At 42.4% G+C, this 24,195-nt stretch overlaps 1 protein-coding gene and 1 long non-coding RNA gene across 2 annotated transcripts; one reads left to right on the forward strand and one right to left on the reverse strand.

Moving 5' to 3' along the window:
* Positions 1-221: 221 nt before the first annotated feature.
* Positions 222-1,931, forward strand: LOC135913393 (piggyBac transposable element-derived protein 4-like). Its single transcript, XM_065445985.1, has one exon. It carries the CDS (start codon positions 222-224, stop codon positions 1,929-1,931), a length of 1,710 nt encoding a protein of 569 aa, XP_065302057.1.
* Positions 1,932-12,449: 10,518 nt separating this feature from the next.
* On the reverse strand, positions 12,450-22,560 carry LOC135913407 (uncharacterized). The gene is made up of 4 exons (XR_010567997.2): positions 22,334-22,560; positions 21,070-21,123; positions 19,816-20,006; positions 12,450-18,475 (listed from the first exon to the last, which is right to left on the reverse strand). It is a non-coding gene; the product is annotated as an uncharacterized lncRNA (long non-coding RNA).
* Positions 22,561-24,195: the final 1,635 nt, after the last annotated feature.

The raw sequence follows: 24,195 nt of genomic DNA on the forward strand, positions 1-24,195 counted from the left end.
CATGCACACCCCCTGCCTCGCCCGAGTATACTCGTTTTGGCTTTTTAACTCACTCCCTGCCGCTCCCGATAATACTCGTCTAAAAGAAAAATATACAAGCATGTAGCGCCATCTATGGAGATCCCACATAAATAACATAAAACCAGTAGGATGATTTTTCAACAGGTGGCGCGCATGTTTCTACGTCCGCGTCGCTTCGTCTTCGTCTCGGCAGAGCAGCCATGGCGAGGCAGCGTTCCACGTGTGTGCGCTCTTTGACGGACGAAGAAATTCAAGAACTGCTTATGAATTCGGACTCCGACGACAGTGACAGCGAGGAAGCAGCCCATCTAAGTGCCTTGTCGAGTGATGAGAGTGATGAAGAGCCCCTACCACCGAGAAATCCGCGAAAGAAGAGGAAACTTGGCGAGCGGGATTTCTGCTGGAAGAAGAAAGAGTTCAAACCCCAGGAGCATGCTTTCGATCCAGCTCACTCAGGAATCTGCAATGACATCACAGCGGCGTCCAGTGAGCTCGAGATTTTTGAAAGTTTGTTCACGCCGGACATTGTGGAAGCAATTGTGGACCAAACGAACATTTTCCAGTGCCAAGTACGTGCCGCGCTGACACCGACGCCAGGATCACGTATACACCAGTGGAAAGATGTGACTCCACGTGAGTTTTATTTATTTCTTGCTGTCGTAATGCTCATGGCTCATGCAAGAAAAGGCAGCATTGCGCAGTATTGGTCCACGGATCCCCTCTTGAGTACACCTGCATTCTCGAAGCTGATGAGTCGCAACCGCTTCCTCCTCATTTTGAGGTTTCTTCATTTCTCCAATAATGAAGATCAGATTCATGGTGACAGGCTGCACAAGGTGCGCTCGGTTTTCTTGACGCTTCGGAAAAACTTTCAAGGTGCGCTATCTCCATACCAGGATGTCTGTATTGACGAAAGCCTGCTTCTTTTCAAAGGGCGATTAGCATTCAAGCAATATATCCCATCCAAGCGAAGCAGATTCGGCCTAAAATCATTCGTACTCTGTGATGTGAAGACAGGCATAGTGCTGGACATGGTGTTGTACACCGGATCCTCAACTGAGATCAACGATTCTGAGATGGGATATGGAGCCTCAGTTGTTATCACTTTACTGGACAAGTACCTGGGCAAAGGGCACGTCCTCTGGGTTGACAATTGGTACACCAGTCCCGCCCTCTTCACCTACCTTTTCGAAAAGAAGACCAATGCTTGCGGTACAGTCCGGAAGAACCGGAAGGGTATCCCACGCGATGAGAAAAGACTGGAAGAAGGGGAAACCAGCGAGATGTGCAATGATCAGCTTCTCTTCGTCCGCTGGAAAGACAAACGTGAAGTGCTCACGCTCACGACGAAGCATAAGAGTGGCATGGTAGAGTCCGGGAAGGTAGACAGGAAGACGGGCGAGAACAAAAGGATTCCCCTGTGTGTCTCCAAGTACAACATATGCATGGGTGCTGTAGACAAGGTAGACATGGTTGTGACCGTGACCGGCACAGTCACAAGGAAATGCATGAAGTGGTACAAGAAGTACTTCTTTCACCTCTTGGACATTACCATCCTCAACAGCAATTTACTGCAAATCACAGCTTCTGGTAAAAAAAGAAGCATGGCAGACTTTCGACTCGAACTTGTCCGCCAGCTCATCGAGAAATACCACGAAGGAAACTCAAAGCCAAAGGGAGGACGCCCGTCGAAGGGTGAAGATCCAACACGGCTGACAGCGCGCCACTTCCTGTCTCTAATACCACCAACTACCGCGAAGCAAAACCCAACACGAGTCTGCCGCGTCTGCGCTAACACACAGCATCGACCAAAGCAACGAAAAGAGTCTCGCTATCTGTGTTCTAGCTGCCAGGTGCCGCTTTGTGTGGTGCCTTGCTTTGAAGAATACCACACCAAAAAAGTATTCTAAACACCTGGACATCCTAATTAGCAGATAATTATTGCTAATTAGTTGAGTGCCAATTTCTTTAAGGAAAACTGATATCTGTGAGATAATCCAGAATAAAAATGTTTACATGACCTTCAGAGCATTGTAGTGTGTTACTAGCATAAGATTTTAAAGAAACTGATATGTAAAAAAAAACCTGGCAGGGAGTGTGTGGCAGTGAGGAAAAAACCCGGCAGTGAAAGGGTTAAAGCGTTCGCATTCTTAGGGTGTTTCGCGTACTTTCGCGGGGGCCCAGTATCTATCTAGCTATATTTCTACCTATGTATGTTTGTATCAAACCGTTTTCCCACCCGTGTCACTGGTCCATGGTCGAAAAGGTAGCGCATCGGGCTGCTATGCTGGAGGAACAGCATTCAAAAGCAACCGTCGATACACCTTGGGAGGTGTATCGATATGCGTATAACTTGCCACTCCTCAATGAACCCCATTCATGCCAACATGGCTTGCAGTAGATGCGGGACTGGGTAGGTTCAAACGTTCGAAGAAAACCTTTGACGTCGGCTTTGAGCACTACGTATGTGCCACTCGTTCGCTGCTGGTCTTTAGCGAATATCTTTGATGCCGATCTGCGTTACGGGGTATGTGTCAGTTGGTGTGTACCGCTCATCGATAAGCGTCCTTGAAGCCAGCTTGGATAATAAGATAGGGGCCACTGGGAATCTGCATCTGTACAATTAAGACAAAAAAATGCCTTATATTTCTTTTGCATTTTGAGGGGAAACCACCCTACGTCACAAAGATTCCTCAAGTACGGCGACGTGACACTTTAGCATGCTGCGTCACAAATTCACTCGGTATGCGTTGCCTTTCGATGAGCTGCTTTCACGCCAAAGCTTTAGACAGTTGCGCCATCAATTATCTGGGCTCTTCAATGAACTTCGCACCAATTTCGGTTAAGACGGGGCATGCGGCAAGCGAGGGAACAGTTCCTAGCATTCACAGCCACCTGTGTGCCACGCTTCTCGTATCGGGGGCCAAGTGCGGACTTCATGGCAGCGCCACTAAATGGTGCAGCGTGTCCAAAAATAAGCGTTAAAGCGGAGCCTTGTTGCCGCAATACCACATTTCTAAGCATTCGCACGCACTAGAGCACCAGGCAATCGGACGAACCTGTGAAGAGTGCCAAAGCAAACAGGCTGCTGTAGCTAAAAAGCGAAAAGCAAACTTTTGCTTCCATCGCCAATCTTCTGCAAAGGTTCCTGCGCACTTTATTCAGTTTTTCTTTTTCAGGTGAGCCGCATATTAATTGTAAAGCAATGATGAAAGGCTAAGGCGAATACTTAGAGCGTGCGCTCGCAATCCGTATTATCAAATAAACAAATGCGCTTGCGACAGAACTTCGGTGCCGCGTAGTTGTTTCCCCTTTCTGCGGTTGACTGTAATGATTACAATATTTTTTAGCTTGTTTTAAGAATATTTTGGCGGCATTCATCGAAACCGCAATGTCCCTGAATGTTGCCAACCCCAACAACAAGGCCAGGTGTTGGTGCTAAGGTATGCCAGATACATGGCGGTTCGCGCCCGATTAATCCGTCGCATGCTGTCTTGCTTTGCAACTCTGATGTTTGCGGGTGCGCTGGGTGGTGACATGCATTTTGCACGTTTATTGTATTCATACATTTATATTCGTATACATCCGTGTCTGGCTTTTATTGTCTGGCTTTTTTATTTGGCCTTTTAATTTTAGTTTTGTATTATTTGAACACAAAATCAGGATGTGTGATTTTTTTGTGCGTATGCTATTCCACGTTTATGCTCGACAGATTGCATGACATTTATTTTCACAAAAAAATAATTTGTACAAGTTTAGAGCATCGTTAGAGTCTGAAATGTTTATTTGTACTTAGCCGTGATGTACATTGCATTATTAATGTGACAGTATGTGAACAGAATGAAAATAGACATTGTTTCTATGATTTTATTCTCAGCAAACAAGTCTGTTCTTACTTGTAAAATGGTGCATATGTGTCTGATCGGCTGTCAAACTTGTCGCTTACGGGAGCTGAGACCTTTGTCAGGCTTTGTCTCAGCCTACCTTCGTTTGAATGAACGAGAAATAAAATTTAATTCAATTCAGAACAACGGCGGACCTAATACGCTCCGTTAAGAGGTATTTACAAGGGGCAGCCGTCGACATGGATTGGAGCACAAATTCATAAGCCGTGACTCTGACTCGGACTGCCCCCCCCCCCCCTCACTCGCACGCAGATACCGTACGGGAATTGAGGACAGTCATTGTTGACAGACGGTTTTAGCGGCCTACTGTCTCGACTGTGAGCTTACACGAGGCAGCGGGTACCGTGTAGTTAGCGAGAGAGCAAATAGATTCGCTTCAACGCTAAGCCTCGAAATGGCACCAGGTGTTCGTGCCACTGAGATACGATGACTGCGAAGCGAGTAAGAACGCCAAGCGCCCCTGAGGGCAGCTGCAATCTTTATGGGTGGTGTGTTGTTTCGTGCCGGTGCCGCAAAATGTCTCCCATTCCCCGACAATGGCTACGTCAGCTCCTAGGCCTCGAAAATTCTTTAGGTTGTCGTCATGTGAAGCCCATTTCCCGCTGCGAGACAAATAAAATGTACCCCCCCCCCTCCCCCTGTGAATACTGTGCTTGAAGTATCGGTTATCGTATATAAATTATTGACTTAGCCGTTTTTAGTAGTAGTAGTTTTAAAAACTAGTAGTTATTAATGCAGATTTTTTTCCCTCATTCCAACCCCTTATGTGAAACTGCATGTATGTGATGAATAAATGAACTGGAAGTTGAACTTGACTAATTGTTTCCTACAAGAACTAAGGAAAAAACGTAAAGGTACCACTTGAAGTGCACTTGGCTTCTGCTGCTCAGCACGACCTCGTGGTGTTGATTTCCATCTGCAGTGAATTATGAAAGTGAAGTGAAATACGCTTAAATTGTTTTGAGTCGACGATCTGGCTGAAATTATTATGCAGCGCCTTACTACGGCATCCGCCATAGCGAATTATTGACTTTGAGTGCATAAAGCCTATATTAACGACTTATAGTTTGCAAGCGAGCAGCATAGTTGAAATGATTAATGCTTTAGGCCGAGTGAAACTACTGCATCAAAATTTTTCTTGTGGCAAGTGAAAAATTTAGGGGTCACAAATGATAAAGAAAGGAAATAAAGAAAAACTGCATTAAGTTTGTACTTACACCCACCGATGACTTCCACGGCGGCTGTAGAAGTTACAAGGGCGGAGCTTCGGCAGATGTATGAGATCTACAAGTAGTTGGATAAGTTTAAGTGGCCTTCGGTTTCAGATTTTAAGCCAATGGCGTCAAATTGGCTTATAAAAGATTATTCTGGATAAAAACGTCACAGTGGTTTTGTTACTTTGCTATTCTAAACTAAAAGATTGCAGCGAATAATAAATATTAAGCTACAACATTATTTGCTTGTATATTTTGGTTGCCTTTGGATCGAGACAACTTGCAGCTATAGAAAGTTCCTCTTGTTGTGACGAGTTTTTTAAATTGCGAGGTTTCGCAATTGTGCTTACGGATCATTGATGCAGCGCAGACATCTTATGGACTTATCATCGCAAAACTTTTGCGGTCTAAACGAAAGCTGGAAAAGCGAAAGCATCTTCCTCTGTCGATCTGCTCTGAGCGTAACTCACAGCCCATGAAGAACAGCGCATTGTTCGTAAGCGACCCTCACCACGATGCCTCTGTTCCTCTGTTAGTGAGTTTGCATGAGCACCTTCTTTCTATAAGAAATTATGATGAGACACAAGCACTCATGATCGGGCATATATATTCAGGAAACCTTGTTGATAAGGAAAGTAAATCAACATTTTACACTCCATGCATTACATGAGCACTTTGATTCCGTACATTTAGCTGCCCTGCCAAAGAGAGTAGCCAATGCATAGTCCTAACCCGCTATTTTAGCATTTCAAAACATGCTGAGCTCTCTTAAAAAGTGATAAAAAGAAATGTGGCAGTATATATAGCAGCGCCAGCAAGAACAAAAAAGTTGCATGGATCGAATAATGCATTAGATAAGGCCCAACATAATGTCCATACGATACCGTCACTGTTGTTTGCCAGCTCTCCGTATTGTTTGACCATAAGTCGACTTCGATAAGAGTAAATAGAGGGCCGGCTTTCGTTAAGGAATAAGAAAAACGTTGAATTGGGGGAACAGTACATGAATGAGAAATCCTCTTTATTCTTTGGGTTTCTTCAAATAATGGCTTTATATTGCCGATTGAAGGGGGTTGTCGTATATTGAGTCAATATTTAGTGCTGTGGATGGATTGTAAGCATTTTCAGTGCGCTTAATAGACTTTGCTAATGCGAGAGCTAGGCATGAGATATAATGTGGTTGCTGATAAAGTGCTTATATCCAGATACTTCTGGCTACCGGCCTGTAGTGGCATTCTGTCCATGCACATTTACCTTTCGCCGAAACGTGCCTTTGCACATTACGGTGAAAGTTAGTAAATCAGAAAATGGTAAACTAATACGAGCACTCGATGACTACTGCACAGGAGAAAAAAAACCAGAAAAATGAAAAATAGGGACGTTATCCAGCTAAAATCTAGTTGAGTATTTTATGCCTCTCCTGTCATTTTTATTACTGCTATGCTCCCTAGCTGGCCTTTCCTGAGCCACGTTCCCTTTTAAAGATGTTCGTCCCACAAAAACCTGGTGCTCGACCGTTATTGTTTCCTTCAAGTCTTCCTTTTATTGAGAATTCTGCTATACGGACTTTCCGGACGAAGTGCTACACGCAGTTCCGAATCCGTAAGCGTTTTGTGCAGACTGCGTAGATCGTGAAGTTTGCTGTAATAAAGTGTATTAGCGTGTGTTTTCAGTATCCTGCAACGTCATCTGAAGCCCGGGTCGATACAGTATATTGTCTGTGAATCCTTGCAATGTAAGAATGGTTGAAGGACGTACTCCTGCCTAGTGATATATAGGTGAAAAAATATATATTGTAATAACAATGAAGATGATGCAAAAGGTGGGCATATCTGCCACTGTTTTTTTTTCTTTCTTGGTTTCGTCGCGAGTGGAAACAGCCGGAACCTAAGTTAGGAAAAAAACTTTTGTTACGCGTTACCGTACAATGCAGTGACGGAACATAAAAAAATCCGCTCGATGTTTTTTTTTGTTAATTCTTGGCCCACTTTTCCAAGAAAAGAGTGTACGCTTACAGACTACAAGGCAGCGGGCAGCTAATCAAACAAGATTTTTCTGCACTGTAGTGAGCCGGCCACATGGGAAGGAAGATCAGCACGCAGACCACGTGCCATGCTGGCTAGCAACGTGGGAGGTGCGTTGTCATTTCGCAAATTAAACGCGAGTACACTTCTGCCCTATACACTGCACCTACACTGCACGCGACCTTCTTGCAGGGCTTTCACCACGATATTGAAGCCTCATGTTATAATACATTCAGGCTAATGAATAGCTACGCGAAAGAAAAAAAATGAGGCCGGAAACAATAGCTTACAGTGTACGGTACGCTTAGCACACCAATGTAAGCGGCCCTTTAGCACACTACAACACAAATATTGTGTGTTTGTTTTGTGCGGACCTACGTACACGGGTGGTAGTGGTTTGTGTTTGCTTGCCTCAGTGTGTATTCTGCGGCAATGCTCTGTCAGTAGCGCGTAGTGAAACATGGCTGGTGCCCTGTTTCCACGGCCCTTGTCGCAACAACCGATACCGACCAGCCGGGACGTGCGCGCGTTATTAAAAAGAAGCTGTTTCCAACAGATGTAGACGATGCTTCCTGATGGCACTCACGGAAGCAGAATGGAAATTGTGATTTGCGCGTTGTAAAACAAGTGCGGAAGACGATAATTATCGACAATGATAATTAAAATTACGTCTACCATTGACACAAGAAAAAGCCATTTTATTAACTTACTGTTGTGTGGCTTAAAAGAAGGCACGCTTTAACTAATAAGGTAAAAGCACTTCAATATTACCTGTAGCTCTAAAGGTCGGCAGCCATATTACATTTTGTTTGAACAAGAAGGGCACCAACGAGCGTGGTCAGGACTAACCCAGAGTCACCCACTACCGCGTCATATGAAGGTCGAGTGCACTCCTTTGAGACACCAATGCACATCAATCCATCGCTTGTAGAGATTTTTGATGAGACGGCCATGGTCGATTCAACGGAACAGATATAGAACTTTTGCAAAAGGGACGTGTTGGGTTTTGCAGCAGCTTCACCTGGCCCAGGAATAATTGAAAGTACTATTGCGAGGCATATTTTACGTAGTTCTTTTCAGCCTCACTCATGACCTGATTTTAACAGTTCTCTAAGCTAATACAACTGTTGCCCTCTCATAGTGCCACTTATTGGAACGAGTTGGCCAATCGCACTGTACTGGGGCGTGCTACAAAGACAAAGACGCAGGTTAGCACACAAGGGCACGTATGGCCGCACTGCCATGTGTCTTTGTGTGCCCACCTTTGTCCTCGTCTTCCAAGCGTACCACGGCACAGACAACCTCCTAATTTTCGTATTAGTGGGAACGACGTGATTCGACACCGCTACGCCTGTTCATTCTTTTGGCTACCTAGAATCCAAAAATAATCCTAGTCTGGTAGAATAACAGTGGCTGCGTAAACTGCATATCAGCTCGAAATTCGTAGTGCAGGTGGAGTCTCGAGGGGGGGGGGGGGGGGGATTGAGGCATTGTGGGGCTCAATGAGGTGTATAGCCTCCAGAAACCAAGAAATGGGGCGTAGCAGCTACGAGGGACGCACACAAATATTAAGGGGAAGTCGGTTTTTCAGGACGATGTGTAGGAATAAAAGGCAGGTGCGGAAAATCGGTGGAAATTCCCTATACAATAAGAAACACCAGCAAGAGAGACGGCATCGGTGTAAACTTTTCTGTACAAACTGGAGGAATATTAACGACACGAAGGTTCGTTGTGGCGATTGTTACGACTGTCTAGATAACTCAGAAAAGGGCTGGGAAGGAGGGCGAGGGAACTCGAAGGAGTAATGATGGCGGGGAGATTGTGCTTGCCATAGAAAAAACTTGGTACAGAGCAGCCGAGAAACCTAGTACAAAAAGCAGCTAGAAAATCTGCGAAAAGATGCAACGGAGAGTATAGATCAGACCTTTATTTTTGTTTTTTATTGTTTCACGGATTATCTCCGTGTAGGGGGCAGAGGTAAAGACAAAATTCCTGACACAGCCTCTGCGCCCTTACTGTTCCGCGCCGCTAAAGCCAAACAACACAAAAACAGCATCTAAGAGAAAATATGATTTCAAGTAATTACGTTCCTCGTCTGGAATCTCCGGCTACCGGAAGTATTACTGCGCCTTCAGGCACAGTGCGCGGCGTAATGTCAGGCATGCGCTCGGCATGGCCCTACCCTAAAGAGGACACGTATACGGAAACAGGAGAATGTACAGCCTCCGTAATAGTTACCCGTAACATGCTTTAATCCCTCTTTTTCTACTGCTGGACGTGCTTGTGATTTGTGGATGGTTTGTCTTGAGTTGCCGGGCTCAATGGGCAATATTTCGAGAAAATTTAATGTTTGGTCATTAGAAGCAGCCTTTTTTTCAAGTTAAGCCAATACGAAAGTGTCTTCTGTGTTCTCATGAAGTTTGGCGATGGCTGCACGTAAACAGAAATTACAATGGAGGAAAGCCTTGCTGCAAGCGCCTGACTTCAGCAAATGGAAGTTTTCCTGCAGTTTCGAGCACATTTCCTTCCTTGTCTAGCCAATTCCACAGGCATAAATAGTGTCGTAAAAACACAATGTCCGAGTTTTCTGGCATCATTATGAAGTGCTTCTCGAGCTCTTTGCGAAGCGACTGCCTGTGAAGCACGAAATTGTCCTCCTTTATTTACCGACACTTGGTCCGTTTTTACCAGCCTTTGCTGGCTAATTTAGACAATAAAAGAATGTTGGTTGGCATGCCTGATTATTTTAGAACGCTAGTGTTAGGCCTAATTTTAATTTGCAAGGGCTATGGAAACACCACCTCGAAAGGTTCTGGCTAATTTACTATGACACGCATACGCACCATTCGCTGGTACTTAAGACACCGCGTGGGTGCTTATAGCTTGGCTGCACGTTTAACAGAATTTCAGTATTTTCGTAAAGGTTCTCAATGGTTTGGAAATGAAAGCGTAAATCATAGTGACCGAAATAGGACTGGAAGGACCACGCAAATTGAGGCTCATCTCGTTCTTGCTTTATATCTGTTTTGTACATATTTGTTTGAAAACCATGACAACCTACCCGCTTTCCCGGCTTTTCGTCGCTCAATATTACTCAACGGAGGAGTCTGGTCGATATTTTGCATCGTTGTTGTAGAAGTTCGCGACTGAGAGTCATCGGTGTTTTCCATGCGTAGCAAATAAGTGTATATGCCCGGAACAGTTTGTAGCCATCGAGATTCATCGGCTGCCGATGAACATGCATAGATGGGAAGTACGATTGTCGGCCTCGACTATTTTTCGCTGCGTCGAACAACGGAACATCCGTACTCCCGCTAAGTCTTCGGTCGTCTGAAAATGCTGTATTCGCGCATGAAATAAGTTAGAAACATTAAACAGCAACGCACCCCCATCGGTCAACGCAGCTACTTCGAGCTCACATCGTTTCTTGCATACTAGTGAAAATGATGGAATCCATCTATTCGAGGCTGCATTTTCTTTTTTGTTGAGAGGGCAGCGTATCGATATGCACATCTGCGCGTTTAATGAAAACAGCTGCTTCACAACAATCACTTAGAGACACACCTTTCACATGTGAACATCAGCACATTCACAGGTAATCTACATTTGCACGGCAAAAGCGTTTGTGACTGGACTGACATGAAAGAAAAATGAACATTTAAAATACAAGATGTTAACCCATACAAACTTTTGCAGTGAAAGGCGTTCTCGCTTAGAGTCTATGCAGCGACAAATTCCACACCTTCCTAGTAGCTATAGGATGCTGTCGGGGTGTGGAAGCATATTGGCGCCTATAAATTCGACTGCAGTAAAAGCAAGCGATTTTTAAAGGGTGTTGTATGGATTGTCCCCTACAATTTATAACTGCAGTAACCGACTTTAGGGTTGGGAAATGGAGAACCGAAGTGTCGCTTTGCAATATTGCCTAGTCCGCACAGGGCATCATCGAGTCAAATATTGGGCATCATATCCTCGCCCATTGCTAAGCTTTTTTGCGTCATAAGAGCACGCATCCTGTTTCATAAAACGCATTTTAAATTCCTTTAGAACAGGGAAAACACGACAATTTGGCGCATTCCTCACACTAAGAAAAAAAAAAGAGTATCCCTTACTCTTTTCGAAGAGTCTGGACTCGTCACGTATACGACTCACTTTGTGGGAGACACCCGAACTCTCTTTTGGCAGAGAGTCCCGAGACTATCTGTGCTCAATACAAGGTGTTCGCCCGACTCTGCACACAATAGTCATGCATACTCTGTTGTAATAGTCTCCTATACCCTCTCAAAAGGGTTACAAGACTAGTGCTGAGGGAGTCCGTTAACAATTCTAAAAGAGTCGAACGACTCAAGATAATGTGTCACGTGAACACTGCAAGAATGATTCAGGTAACAATTCTAGATGAGTCTGATGACTCCACCATGTGTGTCAAGTTACCCTTAGTGCGTGGTGCCGGCCTCTTGCAAATGCTAGCGGCATATGCGGCCTCTTGCAAGTCGTTTCACTCTTGGATGGCAGTGTCGAGCCGCTTTTCAAAATGTGTCAACAACTCTTGCTATAAGTACACACGACTACGGCTAGTTCTCAAGAAGACTACTATGAAAAGACAACATAGGATAACAAAGAATCCACAGTAAACTTGACAAAAAGCACATGGCAGGTTAGCAAGAAAAAGTTAATATTTCATCAATCTTTGTTACTGTCTTCTGGAAAATTCAAATGTATAAGTCAGCACAGAATCACTATGAAAGCAAGACAGTTCTCTTTACCATTAAACTGGAATCAATAGCCAACTAAGCAAAACAGTCTTAAATAAATATCCAATATGTAGCCTGCAGCTGCATATGCATGACACTGCAATGCCACTCAGAACCATAATGAGACCCCAAAATATTATGTAACTCATGTAGAAGGTCAATTCACCACCGCACAAGTCTCTTATAATATGTCAAGATATTCGTAAGTTCAACCTATTTCCCTGTTCTAAAAGACTTAACTTACGACTTAACATTCTAAGCAAGTAAGCTACACATAACAAATAAGAGAGGCTGCACTTATGTACAAAGGAGACCCATATAATGAAGTGCAAGAAAAACAATATTCCAACTTAGATTACATTATCTATGCATTATGCTATGATTGCTGAAAACAACTGGTTGGCAATTGATAATCCAGTCTAATAGTAAAAACAGCTGTCTTACCTTATGGTACTCTTGTTGGCACTTTTTCCCACACAATTTGTGCATGTTAGCATGATGAAAATTGATCTGAAAAACACCACATTAAAAAGTTGTGCATCAATTTTATTCTGTCATACAACATGCAACAGTGTATAAAAACCTCATAACTGACAAAATTACAAAAATAAATACAGCAACACTTGCACTGATTATTTATTTATGTTGAGAAGCACACTTTTTCAAGACTAAGTAAAATAGCTGACACAGACAATTTCACAGGTAGAAATAACCGCTAATACAAAACTTTCCATAATGTAAACACGTTGACAAAATAAGTAGCACAGGCAGCTGTATTTTGTTACGGCAGAGATAGCGCATGAATGATGAGTACAAGAGAGGAAGCAGAACACATAAACAAACTATACCCAGCTGCATGCACGCAGCTGTAACAATACACATAGTGCACAAATATCCAAAAGAAACAAAGAGGAAGATGTGAGGAAGGCTTCTTTTACTCATCACAAGTCATCCTGTAAGAGCACATTATGCACTGGCTGTAATCTATCCTCAGGACATACATGAATAAGTTACTTTAGGTGCCACATTTATAAATCACTCATACAATGTTCTTGTGATTTTCCTTATTCCAATCTTTAGCTTAGCAAGCATGACTGAGTTACGTAAAGCCTTCCTACGGCTTGGCACATATACACAAAGAAGTGTTTCTATAAACACTGGAGGTCACGGACGGATGACGGACACATACCTCTTTTAATTCTTTTGTCTTTGTCATTATGATTACTTACCACAGTAGTCTTTTGTAGAGTGAAACACATCCAAATAACACACTGTGGACAACCAAGTGTGAATACCTGTTCTCGATTTCTACCTTTCTCTGGTGTCCCGCTAAGGTAACAATGGCGCAAAGGATTGTCTTCCCAATGTATGCATTCCCATACAACAGGACCAGATGATAAACCACATTAATGGTGCGTGAAATAAAGCATCTGTGCTTGACTTCCCACTGCCGCTCCAATCTGGAGTGATCTTTTTTATTTGCTTTGTATACACTAGTACAGGTGCTACGTAGTCCCCTTGGAACCCAAAGCAATTCTCACACCACAGCAGGATGTCAATTTTTTTTTTAAATTCTAAGCAGAACTCTCGTTATGGGGGACAATTGCGAACTTATATTTTTGCTTTGTATCTTAATTATGTTGTTGACCTTTAAATTTAGCCACTTTACTACTTTTCTGCAGACAGGCCATTGCACCAATGCTAGGTTTTGAAAACACCAGAGCAGGGTAGAAAGCAAGAAGAGATATTTATAATTTGGGTGCCCTCTCTGCATTACATGGATATGTTTCAATGAACGATAAGACTACTTGGTAGATCAACATATAAAAGATAAGAGAATTAAGCTCAAAGCCTACCAAATTAGTAACTGGGAATTTCATATGCAAATTAAATTTCCTGATTCTCAGTGATGAAACAGTTTTGAGAATATGTGCGAAGGCAACCAAGTGACTCATTCTCACAAAGAAAACAAAATAAAAACAAGCAAGATTACAAGAACTTCGAACTTGCAACCTAAAGTAAGACACCTGACATGACTGATTTATGTATTTACTGAGCATAAAAACAGCTAGCGCATAATCTGCTTGAACAAGATGACAAACAATGAGTTACTGTTGCTTTCTCTCTGGGGCATTTGGCTCTTCTGAACACATGCACATTGTATGGCACAGCTGCGTGGATGTAGCTGGGCATAGTTATGAGTCAGCATCACTCTGTTATTATGGTCCTTCACTATTATCGTTATAATTTATATTTGGCAAGCAGCCTAACTATCGGGTTGATCAGCTGTATTTTAAACAAAACATACTGACAGATTTCCGTTTCTAGCTAACATAAGGAGGCGGGTACATCCTTTCAGATTTCAAGAAACAGCTGTGCAACAGAAAGTCTACGATGGCCAGTACCTTTATTATTAAGTGCCATGTACTAGATCTTTCTGCAATGAATACCTCTATTACCAAAAATTGTAGTCTGAAAAACTAATTGGAAAATATTTACAAAAGTGACAGATACTAAAACTGAATTACAATTGCAAATGTTTTCGTAAACAAGATCACAATAATTGAAGTTTTATTAATTTCAGCAAAATGGCTGACATACTATTATTGAGGCTAGTCAGTGCTGAAGGTATTGTTAGTTTGTAGGAGTCCTCAGACTGACAGCTCTGAAATATTTATCGCCATACTTGGTGGAGCATGCTTTGCTGTTGCAGATATTACTTAGCCACAAAACATTTTGTAAGCTTTATGGGACAATTCTGTGTGGAAGATAAACCTATCTGATCATGTCTTTTTGGGTTGTGTATCTCGGAACTGGTGCTAGTCTGAGTTCTTACAAACTAGACGTTATTGAGTACGGTAATTATAATGCCTGCCACTGCTATAAATTTCTGTCAGCGAAAATTGCCGCATTGTCATGAAGCAGTTATGTTCAATTTTTAGCGGCAGTCACTGCTGAAACACTCAGTACAAAGCACAAAACAAAGATATGGAGTCAAAATGTAAATGTCGAACAAAGTTATAGTCAATTCTTCATTTCACAGAACTGTCTTTTTTTCTGTTAGTTTGCCAATACCAATTGCACATACACAAACATTTGAGTATTGCACTTCTGGTAAATGCAGGAAATTTCAGTGTTTAACAGAAGCCCTTGGGAAGACAGCCCAGAGTCGCTTCAACAAAAAGACTTGCGTTCAATTTGCGTTTCTATGTTGTAGGTCACTATAGCAAGGGGCATGTTTTGCTGATTGAATATTACTCGAAACAGTCTTATTATTCGTGCTAGAGGCTTGAAAAGAGAGCAAATTGTAGAGTTCTTCATGCAGATGTCATATATGTCATTAGTATTTCTTTAGCTGCTTCTTGAGTTATGTCCTACATAATGGGAAAATACACTGATCTTTGCGGGCACTTTCTTGTGTAAATTTTCACAAAAAGCAGTGTGCTGTAGCTACCTCAGCTCTTTGTAGACTGCAAAGTGCCGATATCTGTTCAAAGAGCATGTAAAGTTACTAGAAGTATGCAAAATTAGTAGGAAGGCAGAGAGGCCTGCCTACTAATCTTGCATACTTCTCATGCTATTGTGAAAAAAGAACTATTCAATATACTTCAAAAACATTTTCTCACAATAGCATGAGAATAACCTTATGCCCTTATAGTTGTCCTATACTTCGAAATTTGGCATACGTACTATTCAAGATATGCAGAATGCTGATATCTAATTGAAATTGCAATCTGTAAAATTATTTAATGTGGCCTAATATATTTTTGCATAGTTCCAGTAATTGTACAAGCTGTTTGGATAGGTATCACCACTTTGCAGTATACGAGTAGCTAAATAAGATACAGCATGAAGCTATTTCTGAAAATTTTTATACACAGGAAAGTGCCCACAAAAATATTTTGCCACTGTGTAGGACATAACTGAAAAACAGCAGCTACACAAAAATAAATGACAATTCAAATCTAATAAGACACTTTGTGAATGACAGTATATTCAAATCTCTAGTACAAATATATAAAAGAGTTGTTTCGAAGAGATAATAAGGGGGTGTCAGTGTATTCTACCAAAGTGTTAGAAAATGCCTTCAGGCATACCATGGGGAGCTTTATAAATAGCACACGCACGCATCTGCCTAAAAAGCCCCATGCCCTGCTTGAATTCATTAGTCATTTTTGCCTTCTGTTGTATGTCACCATTTGCATCCCTTAACATAGAGTACACGAAACCAAAAACAGCCTATTACCGTATTTACTCGCATAATGATTGCACTCGCGTAATAGTCGCACTCCTAAATTTTCTCGTCAAAATTCAATTTTTTTTATTTCCCATGTAATGATTTCACCCCGAACTTGCCGCAGCGGTGTGTCATGTGCCAAGTCTAGCTAATAATGATCGCGCTTACCATCTGTCGACTGCTATGCAAACGACTCTTCAAGACAAACCAAGCAGACTGCATGCAAAAAACTTTCTTAAGCAGATGCCCCATTTCATTCCTTTCATAACTTTCTGCACTTCTACGACAAAAAAAAAGCTACAACCAAACTTTCCTTTATTATGTGTAGGCTTTATAATGGTTGTGGTCAACAAAAACAACAAAAAAAGGCGTCTTTCGATTCTTCTCATCTGCACTTGTGGGCACGCAACAAATCGCGAGCGGCAATGATAGCAGCCACGTTTACACTGATACGTTAGAAGTGTACCCTATTCATTCGCCGACGTTTGTAACGCAGCTAAGATATTCGCCCACCCTTAGCGGAAACGTGCCACATTAGGATAGTGGTGAAGACAAATGCCGCAGTTTCCGCAGAATGCCCACCATGTGTTCCTATGTCACTGGCAGAGCTAAGCGCGCCCATCTCTGTCCCCTCAAAGAGGGCATGGCTATGTTATTGCCGCAAACTTGCCGATGTTATTCGTTACTAATATGGAAGAAACTGTTCGAATGCAGTGTAATGTACTCACGAGAAGAAAAACGCATTCAGCGCGTTCGGCTTGCTATGCCGGCCACCATTTTTTTTCGTGTCCTGCACTACATACAGCAGCAGCCGCCTATTTGTTGACCTGTTGTCATCCCGTAGTAAATGCCAGATAATATATTTGTTTTCTTTTTTGCGGGAAATTTAACCAGCGTAATGATCGCACCCCTGAATTTGAGTCAATTTTTTTACAAAAAAGTGCGATCATTATGCGAGTAAATAGGGTAACACACTGAATTTTTAGCCTGTAAAGGGGTTGTATACAAATGGGGGCAGCCAACTCTAGTGTGACAACAAACAAATGTTTGTTCTCACAATATTGAAACCAGTCATAAAATATATCCTCACAAATTTGGAAATGAATAACCAAAGAACCTTGCTGATTGTCTTATTGGTGTCCTAAACAAGATCTTTTGATGTTTATAATTCCTAGTTTAATTCACTTTCTCTAGTAAATGGGCTCTGACCTAGACTACTCAGTGTAGAGACTAACCCAGACCTGGAAGCCAATATTTAAATCTGAAATAAAGGCATTCATCCCACGAACACGTCACTGCTATGTCATCAGAAGCGTGCATCCATGGACATATAGTCAGTAAAATAATTTTTACATGATCTGTACTGTTACTCTTGTACTAATAAATTAGGAAATGCACTTGCTATTTAAAGCACTGCTGTAAACCTTTGTGTTTGAGAAATGCAATACTCAAAAGTGTAACACAACCAATGTGTGCATGAAACCTACGATGCCTTCGACATTTGTCAGTGTGGCAAATAGGCACTGAGAAATGCCAAGGGCATCATAGCTTTCTTGTTTGAAACCTTGTATGCGAGTACATTACTGGTATCTTTGCAGTGAAAGGAAGTCGCATTATTATCAGTCTTATGAGGGGAACTCATGTTTCTCTAGTTTAATATGTTCTTTTTTGTGCTCCTATATTCTTGACTTTTCCAAGAATAATGGGTGTTTGAAATAAGTACTCTATATTGCTCTTAAATTTTTCCTGCACAAGAGCCCACGTTAGGTTACATTTCTTGAACACTTTGCAGTGCTGTAGATTATCAAAATAAAGAAAAAAATGCTGTAAGTTTGCATTTTAGCCTTCTGTGTAACAAGTATGAACCTATCAATTACATACACAGGTACGAAACAACTACGAAAAACTGGGCATAAAGACATACATTATAATACCAGTAATCGATGGTGAGAATTCTAATAGAAAGGAACCATTAAAAACTAGGCACTAAAGACATATTAATTATAATAACACAAGTATTTGCTAAGAATTTGAAGAGACAAATAGAATGTCTCTTCAAATCACTCCACCCCAACATTCATCCATGGTTCTATGAGTGACTACAGTTGGTGATGCTGTTTCGATAAGTTGCAGCTGAGGTGCAGCTGTGAAATAGGTGGAACATGTAGAGGGGTCACCAAAGGTTGCATGCTGGTTGCACAGCAGGTTGCCTTGATCTCCAGATTCACTCGACACTCATGCGTTGAGCCTGGTTATACGCCGTTTGCAAAAAGGCCTGGCCCGAGTGTGTAGTACGCCTTTGGTAAAATTTCGAGGCAACCTGAAAAACATAGATCGACATCTATAAGCACCACAATATTCTTCACCATAGGGCAAACCTGAAGTTTACCATCGGCACATAGCAGATAATGAAAACAGACACAAGCCACCAGACTTCAGGTATAAAAATGTGCAAAAGTGTAAATGAGTGTGAAGAGCTGCTTATAGGATGGAATGTTTCATTTTGTCTTTTGTAGATCAATAATAGTATCTTAACATAAAGTCAAGTTTACTTCGCCCTCCCTAAAAAAACTTAAAATTATGGGGTTTTACTTGCTAAAACCACTTTCTGATCATGAGGCACGCCGTAGTGGAGGACTCCGGAAAGTTCGACCACCTGGGGTTCTTTAATGTGCACCTAAATCTAAGTACACGGGTGTTTTCGCATTTCAACCCTATCGAAATGCGGCCGCCGTGGCCGGGGTTCGATCACGCGACCTCGTGCTCAGCAGCCCAACACCATAGCCACTGAGCAATCACGGAGGGCATGGCCCTCCCTATTTGTGTAAGTAGGCTATTCCATGCGAGCTGTACCAACCTGGCACACGACCACTTGAAATTTTTTTTGAAAAACTGGAGGCCCTTCAATATAGCGCAAATGTTAATTTCAAGAAATACTTAACTTAAAAGGGTTTTTACTGGCGCAAGCACTAAGTGAGATTTTGTGTAATGCACCAATCTATGCATCATAAAAGGCATAGCAGAAAAATTGGTTCCTTCATTAAGGGGGCCAAATTTTTCAGGACAATAAAGAGAGGCCTTACACCAAAAATTGAACTGCTTATTAGCCACTGCTCAGTTTATTATGGGTCATTAAAAATGGACAAAATGGCCTATTAACTTTATTTTCATGAATCTGGCTTACAGCAAAAGCTGCAAATTTATGTAATCCACGTATTTAGGAGTTGTGCTGCATGCAAAAACTGGTTTCAGGAACATAAATTATGCAGCAGTGCACAGAGATGAGGATGAACTAGCAAAAAAAGTCAGTTTTGGTGTGTTTATCGGCATACTTACTATTGAGGCAGTCCTAGTAAATTTATGCCCACTACCATGTATGAGTGTACACTGTATTGTTTTTAGGTTGCTAAAGCTTTATCAGAGCAGTTTTTTGTTAAGCAAGAAAAAAAATTGTACAAGTGGTCTCCTACTGGTTTCAAAATATGCAGCGCATTTCGTGTAATCCACATAGCCTTTTGGCGGCTAAGGCAAACTGCGTGGACTTGAGCATCCCTGCACAGATAGCAGGGAGTCTAAACTGCTTTGAAGTTAACTCTTTCATTGCTGAGTGGCTACAAGCCACTTCACTCAAAAAGTTGCCACTTAATCACATGTATTTACCTTAATCTTTCTGTTGGCTTCCAGCCTGCTTGGCATCATCACGAAGGCTGCGAACTCCCTAGTGGACGTAGTCAGGACACGGTGGTGGCAGGACGCAGTGGCAGGAGCCGCCAAAGGCTTCGAACTCTCTAGTGGACGTAGTCAGGACACAGTGGTGGTAGGATGCAGGGGCGGGAGCCACCAGAGTGTACCTGCAGCAAATTTGCACAAATGCTCTTAAGTCTTACCATGTCACAATTTACGAGAAAAATTCAGCTGTCTGTGTAACATGGATACCAATACAAATAAATGTAAACAGTTAGGTCCTACAACACAACTGGAACATCGACAAAGAACAAATGGTACTTATGCTTATGAAAATCCAAGCAATGAAAAACAAAGAATGTGCATCCGATTTGTGCATGGAAGCTCAGTGGAAACCCGAGCTCATACCATCAAATGATCTGCTACTCAACTGCAAGCCTCTTAAAATGTCATTGTATATTTTTTACACGCACTATGTTTAGCTGCATTAAAACAAGTTCAGCATCTCTAAACATAAGTAATCACGAAGCAATTCAATTAATGAATGCCAGCGGTCGATAATGCAACAAAGTGCATGCTCTGATGAAGCTGGCCAACGTGGGTAGTGACAAATAACAATGCTGTTCTCTACATCTTGTTTTTCTGGCTTTCGCTGAAGCATTAAAATACACAAGAAATTTCACATTCCTGACATTTAACCCTGCTAATCTTTATTCCATAATGCATAATACTTAAGCAAGAGCAATAATGCTGTCTTTTAATCATAAATAGTGATAGAACAAGAAATTTTACTGGAGCTAATGTTTTGACAAGAAAACTTATCTCCTTCTCTTTGTCGAAACATTGGCACCAGCGATGCTCCTTGTTCTACGGCTCTTCATCATTTCAAGTCTCTGTCTTCCTGTGCACCTCTGTACTTTCAATGTTGTATCAATGAAATTGTAATAACGGAGAATTAGTATATGTAGCTGATGAAGAACTTGGGCTTGTTGGTAGACAATCACAGAGTAACTGCGCAACATAGAGATACGGACAAAGGAGGCTTATGTTTGCCGTCTCCTCCAGCCATGTTTCTCCTTTGGACAATTACTCTATCTCGATGTAAAAGTATTACCCTTTGCACAATAATGCTGAAATGAATAAAGGCCAGGAAAGTGGACACAAAAATTACAACAAATAGCATCATATGCTAATGAGATATGCGAAAGTGCCTGCTACGATCTGTCTCACCCATAACGTGCTGGATAAGATGGCGTCTACTGGATGTTGGCATTTCTTGAATACCTAAAATAAAGTACATTTCAAAATTACAAAAATTCACAGAACAGCAGTAGCAGAGGAGATAACGCATTGTTTAGTAAAAGAAAGTGAACTAATCTCTGATGCAGTGCAGACGAAATTTCCTTTATTAAATTAGTAGAATAATACACCACACTTCATTTCATTCAATGCTGTGAGCGTTTCTTGGTGCAAGAAAGAAAGGTATTTCTGCATGAAAACAGTAAAATAATCATAGCCTTGTACTTTTACAAAATACGCGACAGTGACTAAGCCAACTACAGCAGTATATACTTAAAACTGTTATATGCACATTACAATAGCGAAGACAGGATAAACTTGGGTTTATATGCAGATCACCAGGAGGTACCACTTTGCAATCAATTCATTTCTGCTTGCCAAATATCTGCACTAACATAAGACTACAAATAAAAAGACCCTCTTTTTCATAAAACACCGGACTCAAAATAGAAAATCCAGTAGGAATACCACAACTTCTATGCATAACACAGCCAGGTTTTGTATGCCTAGTAGGATTTACTATATAAAGGTTGCAGCAAATTCATGCTTTTAAATATTTACCACCACGAAAATAAAGATTACATAAAAAATAATAACATTATACATCGGCTTAGATTGTCAGCTAACGTGTTTTGTGTTTTCTACTTACAGCCAAATGCACATAATTTTTTTTTCTGTTTCAGCGCTTTTAAAGCGCTGTGTCTGTTCGCTTGTGCATGCAGCCGCTTTGCCGCTCTTAAGATATCTGTGCTTCCACATTGCCTGACACTGCCATACAGCGTTGTAGCGCTTTTATTATTCGCGGTAATATACCTAAAGCGCTAGTAAATCTTCAGAATACACAAGCTGTCTTTTCGACTACCTGTCTTCGCCAGCGAAAGTCACACTGGTGCTAGTATTGTATCTACACTTCAAGTTACGCAGTACTTGATATTATACGGATTTTTCGATGCGACAGGCCACTCGTCACCGGAGTCGTTAAGGACGGTGTTTCTCCTGGCAGTACAGCTTTGCAATAATTTCAGATGCTCTCCTGAGGCTTCCGTCTGCCAGTAGTATTTTCGCATACATACGCGCACGCATGCCCAAGAAACGTCTGTGAACTGCCAAGAGAAACGTGGCGCAAAATGTAGCCATACCGGAAGGGCCGAGTCCGCGCCGTTTGTAAACTCGGAACAAAAGCTGATATGCTTACCTGAGACGTTAAGAGAAATATGGCACAGGTCACAGGTCCCCGCTGGTAGTGGTTCGTATGCATCTGGTCGTCTCTGTCCGTTGCGATCTCCCATATCACAATGAAAGATGCAGTGCAAACCGAAAGACGAAATCGGCGATACGCTGCTGCTGGCGGCGGTCCCCTCGTCGCAATCACACAGCACGGACAGAAGCTCCCACCGTAACTTGCCACAACGCTTGGTTGCAGTCGCCCCAAACGCAGCGATTTCAGAACCACTCAACGACAACGCACTCGCGCGTGATACAGCGCAACTTAAAAATGGCGTCATGCTATTGACGGCTTCGGCTTTGGATCATTTTGTATCTGCACAACTGGGCAAAACAGTTGCGCTACTTTCGGTTTCGTTTCCTTGCGTTGAAATAAAAACTGTTTTGCTCACTGATAATTTTACGTCACTTAAGTAATGTTCACGAATGAAACAGCCATGAATTTAACACGCGGGTTGAAATGCCCGCTACGTTCACTTGGCAGAAGCAAAATTCGCCCGTCCGAGCGTGGTTACGTTTGAAATATCTATCGGGGGGCTGTCGGAGCATGCTCGAAGTGTGAAGACGCGGCGTAATTGTCCTTAATTTGCTTAGCTATAACGGTGCGGCTGCCCTTCATTTCTGTCGAGTGCAGTTTGCTCTGATGTGAGGTAGAACTACAAAGCCGCCCATGTTACTGAATGATCTAGTGCACCTGAAGCTGCCAGAACTCCGGTATTTCCTCCACAAGTTCTTGCGACTGTGTGCCGTTGTCACCAAATGCGAGCGTAGTCATTTGGCGGAGATTTAGCAACACATTTTCTAGAACTATCGTTCACCGCTCTCTCACGACATGGAGAAGCAGCGTGGTTGGTCCTTAGTGCAAATTTCTATTTATTGCGAATTTTGCGATAGCAATTATATGGACACAACCGTCGAAATATATCTGTCGGTGTTACCGTGAGCTTTCGTATAAAGTCAATTGCGATAAGATCCTATCCCGCGCCGTTGGCTGTGCGCGTTAAAGGAAGTGTTTGAGGCTGAGCCGGGCTCGATGGGCGCCCCAAGTATCTATAGGAGGTCACGTGATAAAACGCGCGCAAGCCGGGAGAGGGATGCGCTAGTTTAGCGCGCTTCTCCTCCTCTAGCCGTTGCTCTAGCCCGGTCTTGCACCACCCTCGCTCTGTTTTGGTGATAATTTCCGATGGACGCAAAGCTGGGGGGAGGGGGGGGGGCGCTCAGATAACGCAATTTTGCGGAGACGCTTTGACGGAAGAGGCAGCAGTAGCGTTCGGTCCGCTCTGTTCGCGCCCTTCGTCACGCCAACGCTGTGACAGCGAGTGTTCGCCGTCATTGAGTGAGATCTGTTGTTTGCACGTACGCGCGTGAGCCAGTGCTTCCTAATTTAAGGAGTAAGCGAATGTTTACTGCAGTTTATTCAGCCGATGAAACAACGAACCTTGGTTCGAGCAATAGTTCGTGCAGTGGTTCATGCAGCATTGGGGCGAAACTGCTGTATTTTTGTTTTTATATTTCTAGGGGGTTCCAAAGCAGTGTTGCGTACGCTAATATTTGTTTCTGGCCGCGAAACGCAACGCACTGCGGTAGCCCAGTGGCTTTGGTGTTGCGCTGCTGAGCTCGAGGTGACGGGTCCAACCACAACCGCGGCAGTCACATTCGAACGGGGGCAGAATGCGAAAACGCGCGTAACCATGCATTCCGTACACGTTAAATAACCCGAGCTGCTGAAAATAAATCTGCAGCTTTCCATTACCGTGCGCCTCATAACAAGATATTGATTTTGGAACTTAAATCTTCAAAATTTAGTTTAAGTCGCGGAATTACATTTACAAT

Source organism: Dermacentor albipictus, chromosome 4, assembly GCF_038994185.2.
Source record: "Dermacentor albipictus isolate Rhodes 1998 colony chromosome 4, USDA_Dalb.pri_finalv2, whole genome shotgun sequence".
NCBI classification, from domain to species: Eukaryota; Metazoa; Arthropoda; class Arachnida; order Ixodida; family Ixodidae; genus Dermacentor; species Dermacentor albipictus.

What these genes read in the sequence shown, in the direction of transcription:
- LOC135913393 (XM_065445985.1), top strand. Translation starts at nt 222, where the DNA reads ATGGCGAGGCAGCGTTCCACGTGTGTGCGCTCTTTGACGGACGAAGAA.